The 13,313-nt window shown below is 44.7% G+C and overlaps 1 protein-coding gene across 1 annotated transcript in view; it reads left to right on the top strand.

Annotated features, from left to right (window-relative positions):
• LOC123252825 (actin-3-like) overlaps window positions 1-8,126 on the top strand; it is a 43,660-nt gene extending 35,534 nt beyond the window's left edge. Inside the window, exons 7-8 of the mRNA XM_044682065.1 lie at window positions 5,151-5,332; window positions 7,983-8,126. Of these exons, the coding sequence (XP_044538000.1) occupies window positions 5,151-5,332; window positions 7,983-8,126 (326 nt within the window). The remainder of the gene's footprint in view (window positions 1-5,150; window positions 5,333-7,982) is intronic.
• Window positions 8,127-13,313: the final 5,187 nt, after the last annotated feature.

Genomic DNA, 13,313 nt, shown 5'->3' with positions numbered 1-13,313 from the left:
GAGGGACAGAGGGAGAGAGGGAGAGGGTGTCCTCTGGGGCGGAGGGACAGGAGGAGCCTGTCCTTAGAGATGGCACTTTGAGGAAACAGTGGGGCAGTCCAGGTGAGGGGGAAGATGGGGAGACAGCCTGGGACGTCATGGAAGCAAGAAACAGAATTGCGAGCGAGAAGAGCATTACCAGGGCCAGTTTCTGTGGAATGAGAGGGAAGAAGAATGTGCAGGAAGCCTGGAAAGGAAGGCAAAAGCCAGAGTTTTAAATTCCAGACAAACTATTTTGTCTTATACTAAAAGCAACCGGGAGCCCCTAGAGGGACCCCTTGAGCAGAGGAGCGACACAGTCAGGCCTGGGCCTTGGAAGCATCCTTCTGGCCACCATGAGGAAGAAGAGTCTGAGTGCAGACATGGGGGAGCAGGGAGGTGGGTTAGGAAGCCAGCACACTGCTGGCGCTGAGGGCCTGGGCTAAGGCCATGGTGAGAAAGGACGGGCAGGAGAGACGTGTTGGTGGCACAATGGATAAAACTCAGCAGCTGGTTAGGCATCCAGCTCCGGCTGGAGCAAGAGAAAAAGAAAGAACAAGGAGTCTTAAGGACAGCGGTTTTCTGATAGTGATGGAGAAGAGGGCAAGAAGCAAGGTGGGGAGGAGATAAGCAGTTCAGTTTGGGATGCTGCCCTGAGGCCGTCCAGGTTGAATGACTAGCAAGCAGCTCTGGGGAGAGTGAGTGGTCCAGAGCTCAAAGAGGTTAGAGCTGGACGTAGAGAGCCATGAATCATCCGCATAGAGTGGATAATGGAAGTCATGAGAGCTGATATCAGACACAGAGAGAAACAGAGATGGAGAAGGGAACAGAGACGGAAAGAGGAAGAGGAGGTGAAGAAAGAGAGAGAGAGAAGAGACAGAGGAGAGAAAGTGACAGAGACAGAGAAAGAGACAGGAGAGAGAGAGAGACAGATAGACAGACAGACAAAGAGACAGAGACAGAGACAGAGAGACAGAGACAGACAGAGAGGCAGAGAGAGACAGAGAGGAGAGACAGAGAGACAGAGAAAGAGAAAGACAGAGAGAGACAGAGAGAGAGAAAAAAAGACAGACACACACACACACACACAGAGACAGAGAGAGAAACAGAGAGGAGAGACAGAGAGAGAGACAGAGAAAGACAGACAGACGGACAGACAGACAGAGAGAATGGTTAGCTGGCTTCAAATACCTGCCGAGCTGGCATGTGGAATGAAGATTTAGCCTGTTCTGCCTGGCCATACCCAGAGGGCAGAACAGAAGCCAAGAAAAGTGTCACAAAGGCAGAATTAGGTATAAAGACAAAGTCACTAACAATTAGAACATCCCAACATGAAACAGGCTTCCTCGGAAGATGGTGAGTCCCTTTCAGTGGAGGTATTCAAGCAGAGGTTGAACAGCCATTTGAACCAGGATCCTGGTTCAGCTGTGAGTTGGATGAGAGCCCTCTGGGGCTAGAGATCCCATGACTTTGCATGTCTTATGCACAGGAACAGATGAGAACTGTGTGTCAAGAGAGAAGGAGGTTGGAAACACTTTCTGCTTTTCTAATTCCGGTAGTCATGGAAGGGGTCCTGGGGAAACTGAGGTTTCAAGTACTATCTGAATGATGGCAGAAATTGGGACTCTTAAATAGATGAGGATTGAACTGGTGACAATAGGCAAAGTAGGTGTGGGCAGAGATCATAGGAGCAGAGCAATGGATCATCTGGTCTACTCCTTCCCTGCCCTCCCCTTCTCCATGTGAGAACAGTGAAGGCCTTAGAGGTGAAGCAACCTGCCCAAGATCATGTAAGCAGCAGGTAGCAGAGCTGGATTCCAACCCAGACTCCTTCCACTATCATGGGCTACCTCCAATCCTAATGCAGTGATGGAATTTTTAAAAATAATTCTGGATTCTTCAGTTTCTCTTGGCTTTTCAACCCCAAAATACTTTTTGAGAGATAGAGCAGACTGGAGAATAGCAACCGAACCCCCTGGAGGCTGTTATATTGTCCCTCAACCAGTCCACCAGAGACCAGGGTCGAAGCTTAATTAGCCTCCTTTTAAGAGCCACCCATTACTCTTGGGTTTGTCCCCCTGAGCCTAACAAGGCTAAGCCCTTCTCCCCACAGCATCCCTTCAAAAACTTGAAGACAACTCTCTTGTCCTCCCCACATCACTACCACCCACAGTCTTCTCTTCCCAAGGCTAATCATGCCCAGTTTATTGAATGAATATTCATATGACATGGACTGTCACCATAGATGCCAACTAGGTGAAGTTTTAAGAAAACTTGAGTTTGAATGTGACCTCAGACACCTACTAAGTGCATAACCCTGGACAAGTCACTCCAGCCTTTTTGCCTCAGTTTCCTCGCCTATAAAATGAGCCAAAGAAGGAAACGGCAAGCCACTCCAGTAGCATTGCCAAGAAAACCTGACACGAGGCCAAAAAGAGTCATTCATACCTGAGCAAAAAAACATGCCCTTCTCCGGACAGCCCTCCAGCTAATCAATGTGTATTTTAAACCATGACTCCCTGAGCTGACCTCGGAACTCCAGATGAGATCTGATGAGGCAGAAGGGAGAGGATCCACCATTTCAATAAGCCCGGAGTCTATGCCCTTCTTAATGCCGCCCAAGAACACAAGACCTTTTTTGGCTATCCCAACACATGGAAGACTCATATTGAGCCTGCAGTCGTCCCCTAAGTTTCCCAGACTTTTTTCATAACTGCTATCTAACTATGCAGTCTCCATTTCATGCTTATAAAGTTGATTTTTTGGTACCCAAAATGCAAGATTTCACATTTATCACCAGTGCCCTTTGTTTTATTATATTCAGGACAATACTTTAATCTATCATGTGTTTAGGTGGTATGGTGGATAGAGCAGTAGACCTGGAGTCTAGAAGACCTGAGTTCAAATGCAGCCTCAGACACTTACTAGCTGTATGACCCTGGGCAAGTCACTTACCTCAGTTTAATTAATTGCAAAAAGGTGATGATAACTCTGCAGAGTTGTTATGGGGCTCAAATGAGATAATATGTGCAAAGCACTTAGCACAATGCCTGTCACCTAGAAGGTTCTTAATAAGTGCCTGTTTATTTCCTCCCAGTCCTTCAACATCCTTTTTTTTTTTAATTTTTTTTTTAATTTTAAACCCTTAACTTCTGTGTATTGACTCATAGGTGGAAGAGTGGTAAGGGTAGGCAATGGGGGTCAAGTGACTTGCCCAGGGTCACCCAGCTGGGAAGTGGCTGAGGCCGGATTTGAACCTAGGACCTCCCGTCTCTAGGCCTGACTCTCAATCCACTGAGCTACCCAGCTGCCCCCTTCAACATCCTTTTGATTCTTGACTGTCATCCACTATGCTAGTTTCTCTTCTCAGCCTGGTGGCATCTGAAAACTTCCTGAGCAGATGAATGGTGATAAATCTTATGATGATAAATGATAAGCATAAAAGCAAACGTATTCCTTTATCCAAATAATTAACAAAAATATTCATTAGCACAGGGCCAAATACAGATTTTTAGAGTATGCCACTGGAGACCTCCGGCCACGTTGACATTGAATTATCAATAACCCCTCTTTGAGTCCAGTCAGCCAACTAGTTCTGAGACTATCTGATTGATGTAATCCATCTCTTCATCAGAAAAAAATAGTTTGAATTTTCTTTGCAAAAGCTTTGCACAAATCTAGATAAAGCATGGGAGCTCTATTCCTTAGCCATTTGTTTAAAGATCCTGTTAAAAAGGAAAAGGGGAACCAATGCCTTCACTCCCCATCAATGCTTTTTCAGCTCTATTCCTTTTATACTTTTTCCTACCCTTTGTTGCAGAACCTCTGAGCATGTCTCCCTGGGAAAACAATTCATTCTAAGGTGTCAATAACCAATACAGCTTAACATGTCTCTCCTCCCAGAAAACCAGGGAATTTTAACAACAACCTGTGTGTCTTGACTCAAAAAGCCTTGAGAATGTTTCCGATGTGGCCACAGATCAGTTGGGAAAATTTAGGGGCGAGGTGGAGATATTCAGACCACAACATGAATTTCTTTTTCTACTTGTGGCCCCACATTTGACACCTGGCCCCACTTTCAGGAGCATAGCTCCACCTTCACACACACACACACACACACACACACACACACACACACACACACACACACATACACACCCCTGTTCTGATTGCTGATGCTACATTAAGGCTTTCTTTTGTGTCTTTGGGTTTCAGAATTTATATTGGAAGTCATTGGTGGTGAGGGAGTGGCAGGTAGAAAGGAGCTCCTGAGGGTGTTGGCAGGGGTCAGTTCCCTCTCTACTGTCTTCTGTATGCTTTTCATGGGATAGAACAGAGTGGCAGACCCTCATTTCATAAGAACTCTATCCCAAGCGGTTTCACTATAGGCTTATTGTCACAGGCTCAACCTTGATTGGCAAATAAAAACACCTTTCTCAGGTGGGAGTTAGGGTGGCACCAGGATGCTAATAGCTGGGCAGGGGATGCCCTGCTAGAGGGTGCTTTTCCCTAACTGTCTCCCTGCCTGTCCATGCATCAGGGGAAGCTCAGAAATATATCAAAATCCCACTTGCTCTAAGAAATCTTTCCTGCTTCCTCCCTGAATGTTAGGAGCTTTTCCTCTTTTGATTATCTCTGATTTATCACATCTATAGTTTATTTTATACATAGCCGATTGTATGTTGTCTCCCCCATTAGACTTAGCTTCTTGAGAACAGGGCTTGTCTTTTGCTTTTTTTTTGTATCCTCAATACATGTGTGTTGACTGACTAACAGACCCACATCAGGTACATTTCTCTTTGGGAAACAAGCACTGTCATCATTTCTGACCCCAGTGGGTTTACTCGTGTTCCACTTAGTTGGGGAATAATCCAAATAGCCTGGGCCCCAGAAGGCAGCCCAGCTGGATAGTTCTCAGCCCCTCCCTCCCCCTTGAAATCGGTCCATCAGACTTGAGCAGTATCCTCAGCAGCAAAGAGTGCCCGGTAGTTCTCTCCCTGGGCTTGGCTGTTGGCCCTAGCCATGGTGCTGACGGAGCTGTCCTTGCCGGCTCTGCTCTTTCAGTAATGGTGGTGCGGACAGCTTTCCTAAGAGACAAATGCTGAGCCGTCCCCTCTCCATTTTCTCCGCAGATATCTCATGTCCAGGCCTTCATAAAAAGATACACGAAGTCATTATGAGCTGCGACCCAGAACTCAGGAAGATCTTCAACGTAAACACCATCCTTTGTGGAGGCAGCATGGGGTTCCCAGGCATTGAACAACGGATGGTAAAGGAGCTCCAGGCCCTGCAGGAGCAACTGACTAAGATTAAGGTAGTTTGTTCCTGAAGGAGGAGAGTGGGTCCTTCCCACTCAGTGGTCCTGAGCCTGGCAACTCTTTCAGTGAGGACAGAGAGTTCTCCCGCTAAGGCCTGTTAGAAAAGGTCAGGTGATGGTTGGTCCAGAAATAGTGACCCTTCTTAGCAGCCTGCAGACAGCATACGATAGACCTTTGGACAAGCTTCTGGCAGGCTTTCAGAGAGCATGAACGATTGTTTGATTTCACAATTCAATAACTGATTTTTCCTCCTCTTGGCCCCTGTTGGCTTTTTTTTTCTGCTGATGATTATTTACAGGACTGTAGAGTTTGGAACATGGAGTTGTCTTCTCATCGGGGCTCTCCTCCTAATTCACTATATGACCTCGGGCAGTCACTTCTGAGGATTCATTTCTTCATTAGTGAAATATGGATAAAACCATCTTTTAAATCGTGGGGAGCTTTTTATCTTTTTCTCCTTCTTTCAAAACTCCTTCATTGAAGCTTATTTTCGTGATTTTTTAAAAACATACTTTGCCACTTCAAATAACTTTCCCCAAACAAGAAGTACCCTCCCATGTAACCAAGGGCCCTAGTTATGGAAAACAAGCAAGCATGCCTAACAGCATATAATACATTCAGTTCACTACTTCTCTGTTTAGAAGAGGGCCTCTTCACTTCCTAAGATTATTGTGGAATCGGATATAGAAGTATTATGGAAATGAAGAGGGAAAGGCGGAAAGAAGCACAAGAAATTTGAGGCAAACCTCAGGGGGAACAGCATTATCAGTACCAGGGCAGGCAGGAAAGACTGGTGTCAAGCCTGACAAGGGCCGGCTCGACAGAATCAGTAAGGGTCCCCAAAAGGCAGCAAGGACAGACACAACTGGGGGTCAGGAGGGCTTGAGGCACTGAGAGCAACCAGAAGCGCTTTATTGGAAATTACATCTACTTTTATATGGGGGAGGGGAAGAAGCAAGCTGGGGATTTTGTTCAAGTTTCCACTTACCCAATGAAGGTAAATGATTTACAAGTTTGGTACAAAGGATTTGATTTACCTCATTGAATCTAGACAGAGTTTTCTATAGGCTAATAAATCAATATGTCAATGTGTAACCATCTAATCCAGATTCACATAGAATGCAAACATCAGTAGATTTCGTAGGAACATACAGTTTCAGCAGAGGGGGAGGAAAAGGAGGGATTTGAAACCTCGGGTGAGGCATGGGCTATGTGTCCGACTTTAACTGAGCTATGGCTCCCTCCAGAGCTTTGCCTCCCTACACTAGAGGACATGCCTCTAAGGTGGGACCCTTTCCCAACAAGACATGAGCTTGGTTTGATTGCTAGTGGTCCAGAGAGTCAAGGGTAGAAGCCCAGCCCTCCCCACCTTTGACAACATGCAGCTGATATAAGTTAAATAATTTCAGCTGTTGTTTCCATTATAATTACAGGAAGAAAAATCCAGCATTTCCCAAGTTGCTTCTCTCTACCACTCACCTATCCTAGACACTCCACCTCCCTCCTTTTTCTAACTAGATAGGGAGGTATCTTATGGTTGTCTAGAGAAATATGGGAATGAAATGAGTTTCATGGCGATGATAAATAAGGCCTTGTTGGGTCCACCTCTAGGCAAGAGTCCACTTGAGAAGACCTATGGTTGTGGCTCTAAGACCAATATGAAGCAGCGCTACCACATGACAACTTACAATAATAATGTTTTCCCCTAATATGCACTGATGGGAAAAGAGCATCCAGCAATAAGGAAATCCTAAAGGGCTCTGAGGGTCTGTCTCTGACCACCACTGAAGTATCAAGCTTGTTTGTGGGATTCATATTACTAAAAGGACATGGAGAAGCTAAAGAACTTGAGTTCAAAACCCAACTCTACCTCTTATTTTGAGTGTGGGAGAGCCTCTTCCTCTCTCTTGGACTTAGCCTCCTTTTTTGAGAGGGGTAAAAATAGATGGTCCCTTATGGTCTCTTTGAAGATAATTCATTAAAGACATTTAGTATGTGCTTCCTGGTTGCCAAGACATGAGGACATGAATATATGCCCTAAGTCCTATGATCTAGGAATGCATTTATTTTCCAGGAAAATACATTCCCTGTCCAGAATCCTGGTGAGCAGAGATGAACACAAACCCATCATCTTTAAGGAGATCATTCACTCAGTCAGGTTTTAAACAGGCTGTTAAGTTCCTATAGGCACTGGGGATGCTCCTTATGCAAAATCAGGAGGGCTCAATGTATGGCCTTAAGAAAGTTAGACTCCTCTGCCTCAGTGCCCCCATCTGATAAAATGGATGTTTTATAAATGCCTCTATTGGCTAATAAGTCATGAGAGCTTAAGCAAAGTCCTACACAGTTAAACTGAGGCCCAGGGAGGTTTTGACTCACCCATGATATTGCAGTAAATGCCAGAGGCAAGTCTTGAGTCCCTTCCTCTGATCCCAGGTACTCTTAACCGTATACTATATTTATAACAGTCTTTTGAGATCATAGTATAAGTATGAGGAAAACTCAAGAGAGTGACTTGCACAAGGCTACACAGGTGGTAAGAATTTGAGCAAGGTCTTCCTGACTCTGAATTCCACCCTGTACCTACTCCACCACACAGCTTTAGTTCCTTCCTAGGAACTCTCTTTCCATGGTTCCTTCCTTTAGGTGATCGTGCCAGCAGAGTGCTGGTTCTCTTCCTGGTGCGGTGGCTCCATCCTGACCGGTCTGAATTCTTTTCAACATATGTGGATCTATGATTATGAATATCAGGACATTGGCCCTAGCATCATCCATCGAAGATGCTTCTGAGCTTGGTCCTACCTACTTCCCCTGCCAGGCCGTCCTATCTTGCTTCCGTCTCTGAGCTTCTTCTCCTGAGGTAGCCCTCAATAAAAGTCTGGGTGCTAACACACATTCTGCTGACCTTATTTCTGAAGGTTCAACCTTGAATCTTCTTTGAGGCAAATAGTAGGGGTAATAATGTGTGTGATGGGGGTGGAGACAACCCCTCACAATGAAAATCTGGAGTCAGAGGATGTGAGCAGAAAAGACAGTTTTTATTTCTTTTTCATGAAAAGGGGCACCACCCTCTGATCATGGGCAAGTACACCCTCTTACAGCCAAACCCCACCTTTTATAGGCTTTAACCACAAGCCCCACCTTCCTTCCCTGTCTGCCCTCATCCCCCAGAAAATGGTGAGCCAGCACTTACAATCTAAGGTTTTAAATCTTAGACTAAACTTAAAACCAAAGACTTTACCCAATCAGAAAACAGCACAACCACAACTTATAACACCTATAGCTTAGCATAGGAGCTTGACCCAGTTAGCAAATAATATAACCATAATTTAGAACTCCTGTAGCGTGCTGGGGGCATACTCGGGGGCACAGCCCAACAAAAGCAGGGGGGGTCATGGTTAGGGCTTTCTGGGGATAAAACACTTGTCAGCATGCTTGGCAATAGTACATTGTTCAGCCGAGGAGGGTTTGAGAAACATGTTCTGAGAGCAACACTTAGCCCACTTCTCACAATAATAACTTCAGGGTTTACTCCCAGCAAGGTAGTTATAAAACTGAAATGAGAGATGATACACACACACACACACACACACACACACACACACACACACGCATGCATATCTATATGCATAAAGTACTTTGCCAATTTTAAAGTACCATATAAGTGACAGTGGAGGAGCAAATGAATTCACATGTTTCTTTTCATAATAACAAACTTTTATTAGTAATATTTTAAATTGCAGGAGGGGGATCTAATGACAGTAACACTGGGAAGTAGGTACTATTTTCACGCCCATTTTACAGATGACAAAACTGAGGCAAATCAGGATTAAGTGACTTGTAGCTAGTAGATATCTGAAGCCAGATTTGAATTCATGTCTTCTTGACTGCAGACCCACTGGCATTCTATCCACTGTGCCCTCTAGCTGCCTGGGTGATTCATAAGCTATCCTCAGGAGGATAGAATTTGGAATTCAGCTGAATGAGAAAGAAGGCTGGGAATATGGATAGAAACCTCTCTGCTGGGGATAGAGGGAAGTAGATCTCTGCTTTTGGTTATTTTAGAAATTTATCAGAAACTTGAACGCTACATCTCCATATCCAGGAATCCTAGAGTCCCAGAGCCAAAAGATACATGAGGGATAGAGTCCATCTTGTCCCTAAAGAGGAATTCTCTCAAAAGGGAAGGGAGAGATGGAATGGGTAAATTATATAACATAAAGAGACATGAAAAATTATTACAGTAGAGGGGAGAGTGGTGACAGGCAATGCTTAAACTTTACTCTCATTGTAACTGGTTCAGAGAGGAAATAACAGCAATAACAAAAATCATTAGGGTATAGAATTCTATCTTACTCTACAGAGAAGTAGAAGATAAATAAGCCAAGGAAAGGGAGGTGGTAATAGGAGGGAGGGGGAAGAGAGGGGGGTGATAAAAAGAAAAACTCTGGAGAGGAGGAACAGAGTAAAAGGAAAAAGAACAGGATCAAAAGGGGAAAATAAGATGGAGGGGAATACACAGTTGGTAATCATAACCGTGAATGTGAATGGGATGAACTCACCCATAAAATGGAAGCAGATAGCAGAGTGGATTAAAAACCAGAATCCTACTATATGCTATTTACAAGAAACACATCTGAGGCAGGGTGACACACACAGAGTAAAGGTAAGGAGCTGGAGCGGAATCTATTGGGCATCATCTAAAGGGGAAAAAAGTGGGAGCAGCAATCATGATCTCAGATAAAGCTAAAACAAAAAAGAGAAATTCTCTCTATACTGTCCCTGACAAGGAGTCATCCAGACACCACTGGATGAGGGAGCCATACTTTGCTAGCTATACCCCCATTCCCTTTTGGGCCAATTTGAATTTTTATCAAGTTCTCCCCCAAGCTCCCTAAACTCTATACAAAGCCTAAATTGGCTTCTTTGAAGCTTTCCCTCACAGTTCCTGATTCTACCCTCTGGGACCAAAAAGAACAAATCTCATGATCTTCTAGATGATAATCTAGGGACAGCTGTCACGTGCCCCTGGAGCCTTCTTTTCTTCTGGCTAAACATATCCATTCTTTTAGCTTGTGCTCATCTGTCATGGACTCCAAGACCTCTTAAGCACCTTCCTTTGGATATTCTTTAGATCCTCAAAACCCTCCCAGAACTGGGGTACTTAGAGCTGAACACAACATTCCAAATGGGGTTTGACCAGGCCAGAAGACAGTAGGACCCTGGTGGACAGTTCTGTGATTCTCTTGGTAAAAAGCCCATTTACTGAAGCTCCTCTCAGGCAGGCAGTGAACTCTGCCTTAAGCCGGCTTCCTAAGCACCTAATTACTATTACGTTTGAATCGTAGGATCTGGCAGATCAGTGATACGGAGGAGAAAGTAATGGACTTGGAGTCAAGAAGACTTGAGTTCAAATCCTGCCTCGGACATGCATTAATACTACTTTAGTTTCCTCGTCTTTAGAATGGGGGTCATAATAGCACCAACCCCACAAGATAGTTATGAGGAGTGAATTAAATCATATAGGAAAAATGCTTTGCAAACCTTAAAGGACTGCACACACACACATGCACACTCTCTCACATGCATGTACATATATGCATAGATGCATAGACATGTGTCTTGTATATATGTAGATGTACATGTGCATATATGCACATATGAGGTGTATGAACACAAAATTACAATGCACATATATGGGATGTACACATGCATGCATATATATACAAATATAATTTAGAATGCACTGAATATATGGGGCACATGCACATATACATGTATGTGCACATATACACAGCCATACATAGACAAGTGCATTTTATAGATACACACATAACATAGGGCATGCACACATGTGTACATACAGACATGTATATGTGCATAGCCATATATCATGAAGGGTATACACATATGTGGTCTGTGTGTTTACACACATTATACATGTATGTATACAACATGCACATTTGTGCATATCCATACAGACATAGGTGTGCACATATAAAATCTAGGATATACACACATCTATGCCTATAGATTCACACACACCCATATTCATATGCCAGTACTTTATTGTTGCTTTTATTATGATGGTGACTTTGAGCTCTTGGGTGGGGGGCTGGTACAGGCTTTGGGGTTGAGGAATCCCCAAAGCCCCCACTTAAGGCTTTAAGGTGTTTCTGAGGTCAGAGTCTCTTCCCCTGACCCTGTGCCCATCGCTTGCTCCAGAGATCCACAAGGCACTAAACAATGAAACTATCAATTTTAGATACAAAAGTTCTATGAAAGTTGATTCTTTAAAAATTGGACCCTTAGCGTGAGCCTTCACTAGAGGAGAAGCTGGGCTGATGCGAGAAGCTGGGCCAGGAGAGGCGCTCCTGTGGTTCCCACTAAAAGCTGCTGTGCCTTCGCCCCACAAAGTCGAGCCCAGCCAAGACCCCAATGGCCTTGGCTCCTTAAGGGGTGTGTGAGAGGTGGGGCAGAAGCAGCTCCTGGAGTCTGGGAGCTTCGTCCTTTGAATCAGCCTGAAAGGTTTGGTCCTCACTGGGCTCAGTCTTGGACCTTGGAACATGTGTGTGTTGGTCAGGTGCCAGTTTACTTCAGCAGCAATTTCCCCTCTATTTCCTAGAATACATTCATGTATAGGTTAGAACAGGGATGGGCAAACTTTTTAAAGAGGGGCCAAAGGAAAGAAAATGCTCACCTGTCAGTCTGTTTCTGAGGCAACTCTTTCAAAGTTTCATTGTATTGTATCCTCCTCATCGTATTCATCAGATTAGGAATAATGTCCTGTGGCCAAACCATGAACTCCCATCTAATCGTGACTTTGGTTATCAAGGTGGATCTTAGATCTAGAGAGCATTTAAAATAATGAGTCCAATCCCTCTCTTTACAGATGTTGTGTGCAGATGCAAAGCATGGAATCCCTGCAAAGGTATAGGGATAGCCTCACCCAGAATTCCAGGGGACCCCCCTGGAGAACGTTGGGTGGGGGGCAGTTGAGAAGGGTTGCAGACAGTTAATTTGTGGGAGTGGATGGGAGCAGACACAGAAGAAGCCAAAGCTTCTGGAAAAATCGAGTGACTTAGCCCAAGAACACACAGGTAGTAGCCAAGCACCAGTCAGGATCCAAGGCCACTTGCTTTAGCTTAGCACGTCATTGAAAAGAAAAAAGAGAAAAAGAAAGAAAGAGCATTTAGAAAGCCCAGAAAAAGAAGCACAGACGTCTGATGCTTCTTCCTCCCTTCCAAGCCCTGAGTCCTTGTTGCACATCATGCCTCCGCTCTCACCATATTCTGTTAAGGAAGCCCCCCCACACACACACACACACAACCCTTTCTCTTCCTGAATGACCGTGATGAGCCACGGTCACTGATGTCTTAGAGCAGACAGTCTGCTACGCAATGCCCAACAGAGGAGCACAGGAAATGACGAGCTCAGAGGAGTTTGTGTGTGCTGTAGAGACTCTACACCACACGTTGTGAGGAGCCCAGAAGAAGAGAAACAATGCCAGAGGCTTACAGAACTAGGAGCACGGCTTGCTTTGGACCTACGTGCTGCCTACATGTGTGCCTCACTACCAATGTGCGCTCCTTCTTCTCACTAATATTGAATAGATCTCTAGGAGATTTCTTGTATATACGCTGGAAGTTTGTATAGCTACTGTCCTGAGGATGGTACCTTGGTAATACCTCGTTGGTGTAAAAAGACTTTACCTAGCCAAAGCTGACATGCAGCCAGATGGGCAATTCCATGAAGGGGTCTCTCAAATTGGATAAATGCAGCCTTTGGGTTATGTGCTGGGCTAAGAATTACACATCTGGACAACATTAGGTTAAATGGCATTGGGGAACTCCCCCCCCCCCCAACAAACTAAATGATGCCAGTACCACAAAACCTGACCTTCAGAACATCAGCCTTCACTCAATGAGCGTAATAACCCCCATGAATAATAGAGAACCTCAGTCCCAGAAGAATCAC

This window comes from Gracilinanus agilis, chromosome 6 (assembly GCF_016433145.1).
Source record: "Gracilinanus agilis isolate LMUSP501 chromosome 6, AgileGrace, whole genome shotgun sequence".
Taxonomy (NCBI): Eukaryota; Metazoa; Chordata; class Mammalia; order Didelphimorphia; family Didelphidae; genus Gracilinanus; species Gracilinanus agilis.
Note: the sequence above shows the minus strand (reverse complement) of the source record. Positions and strands in the feature narration are given on the sequence as shown.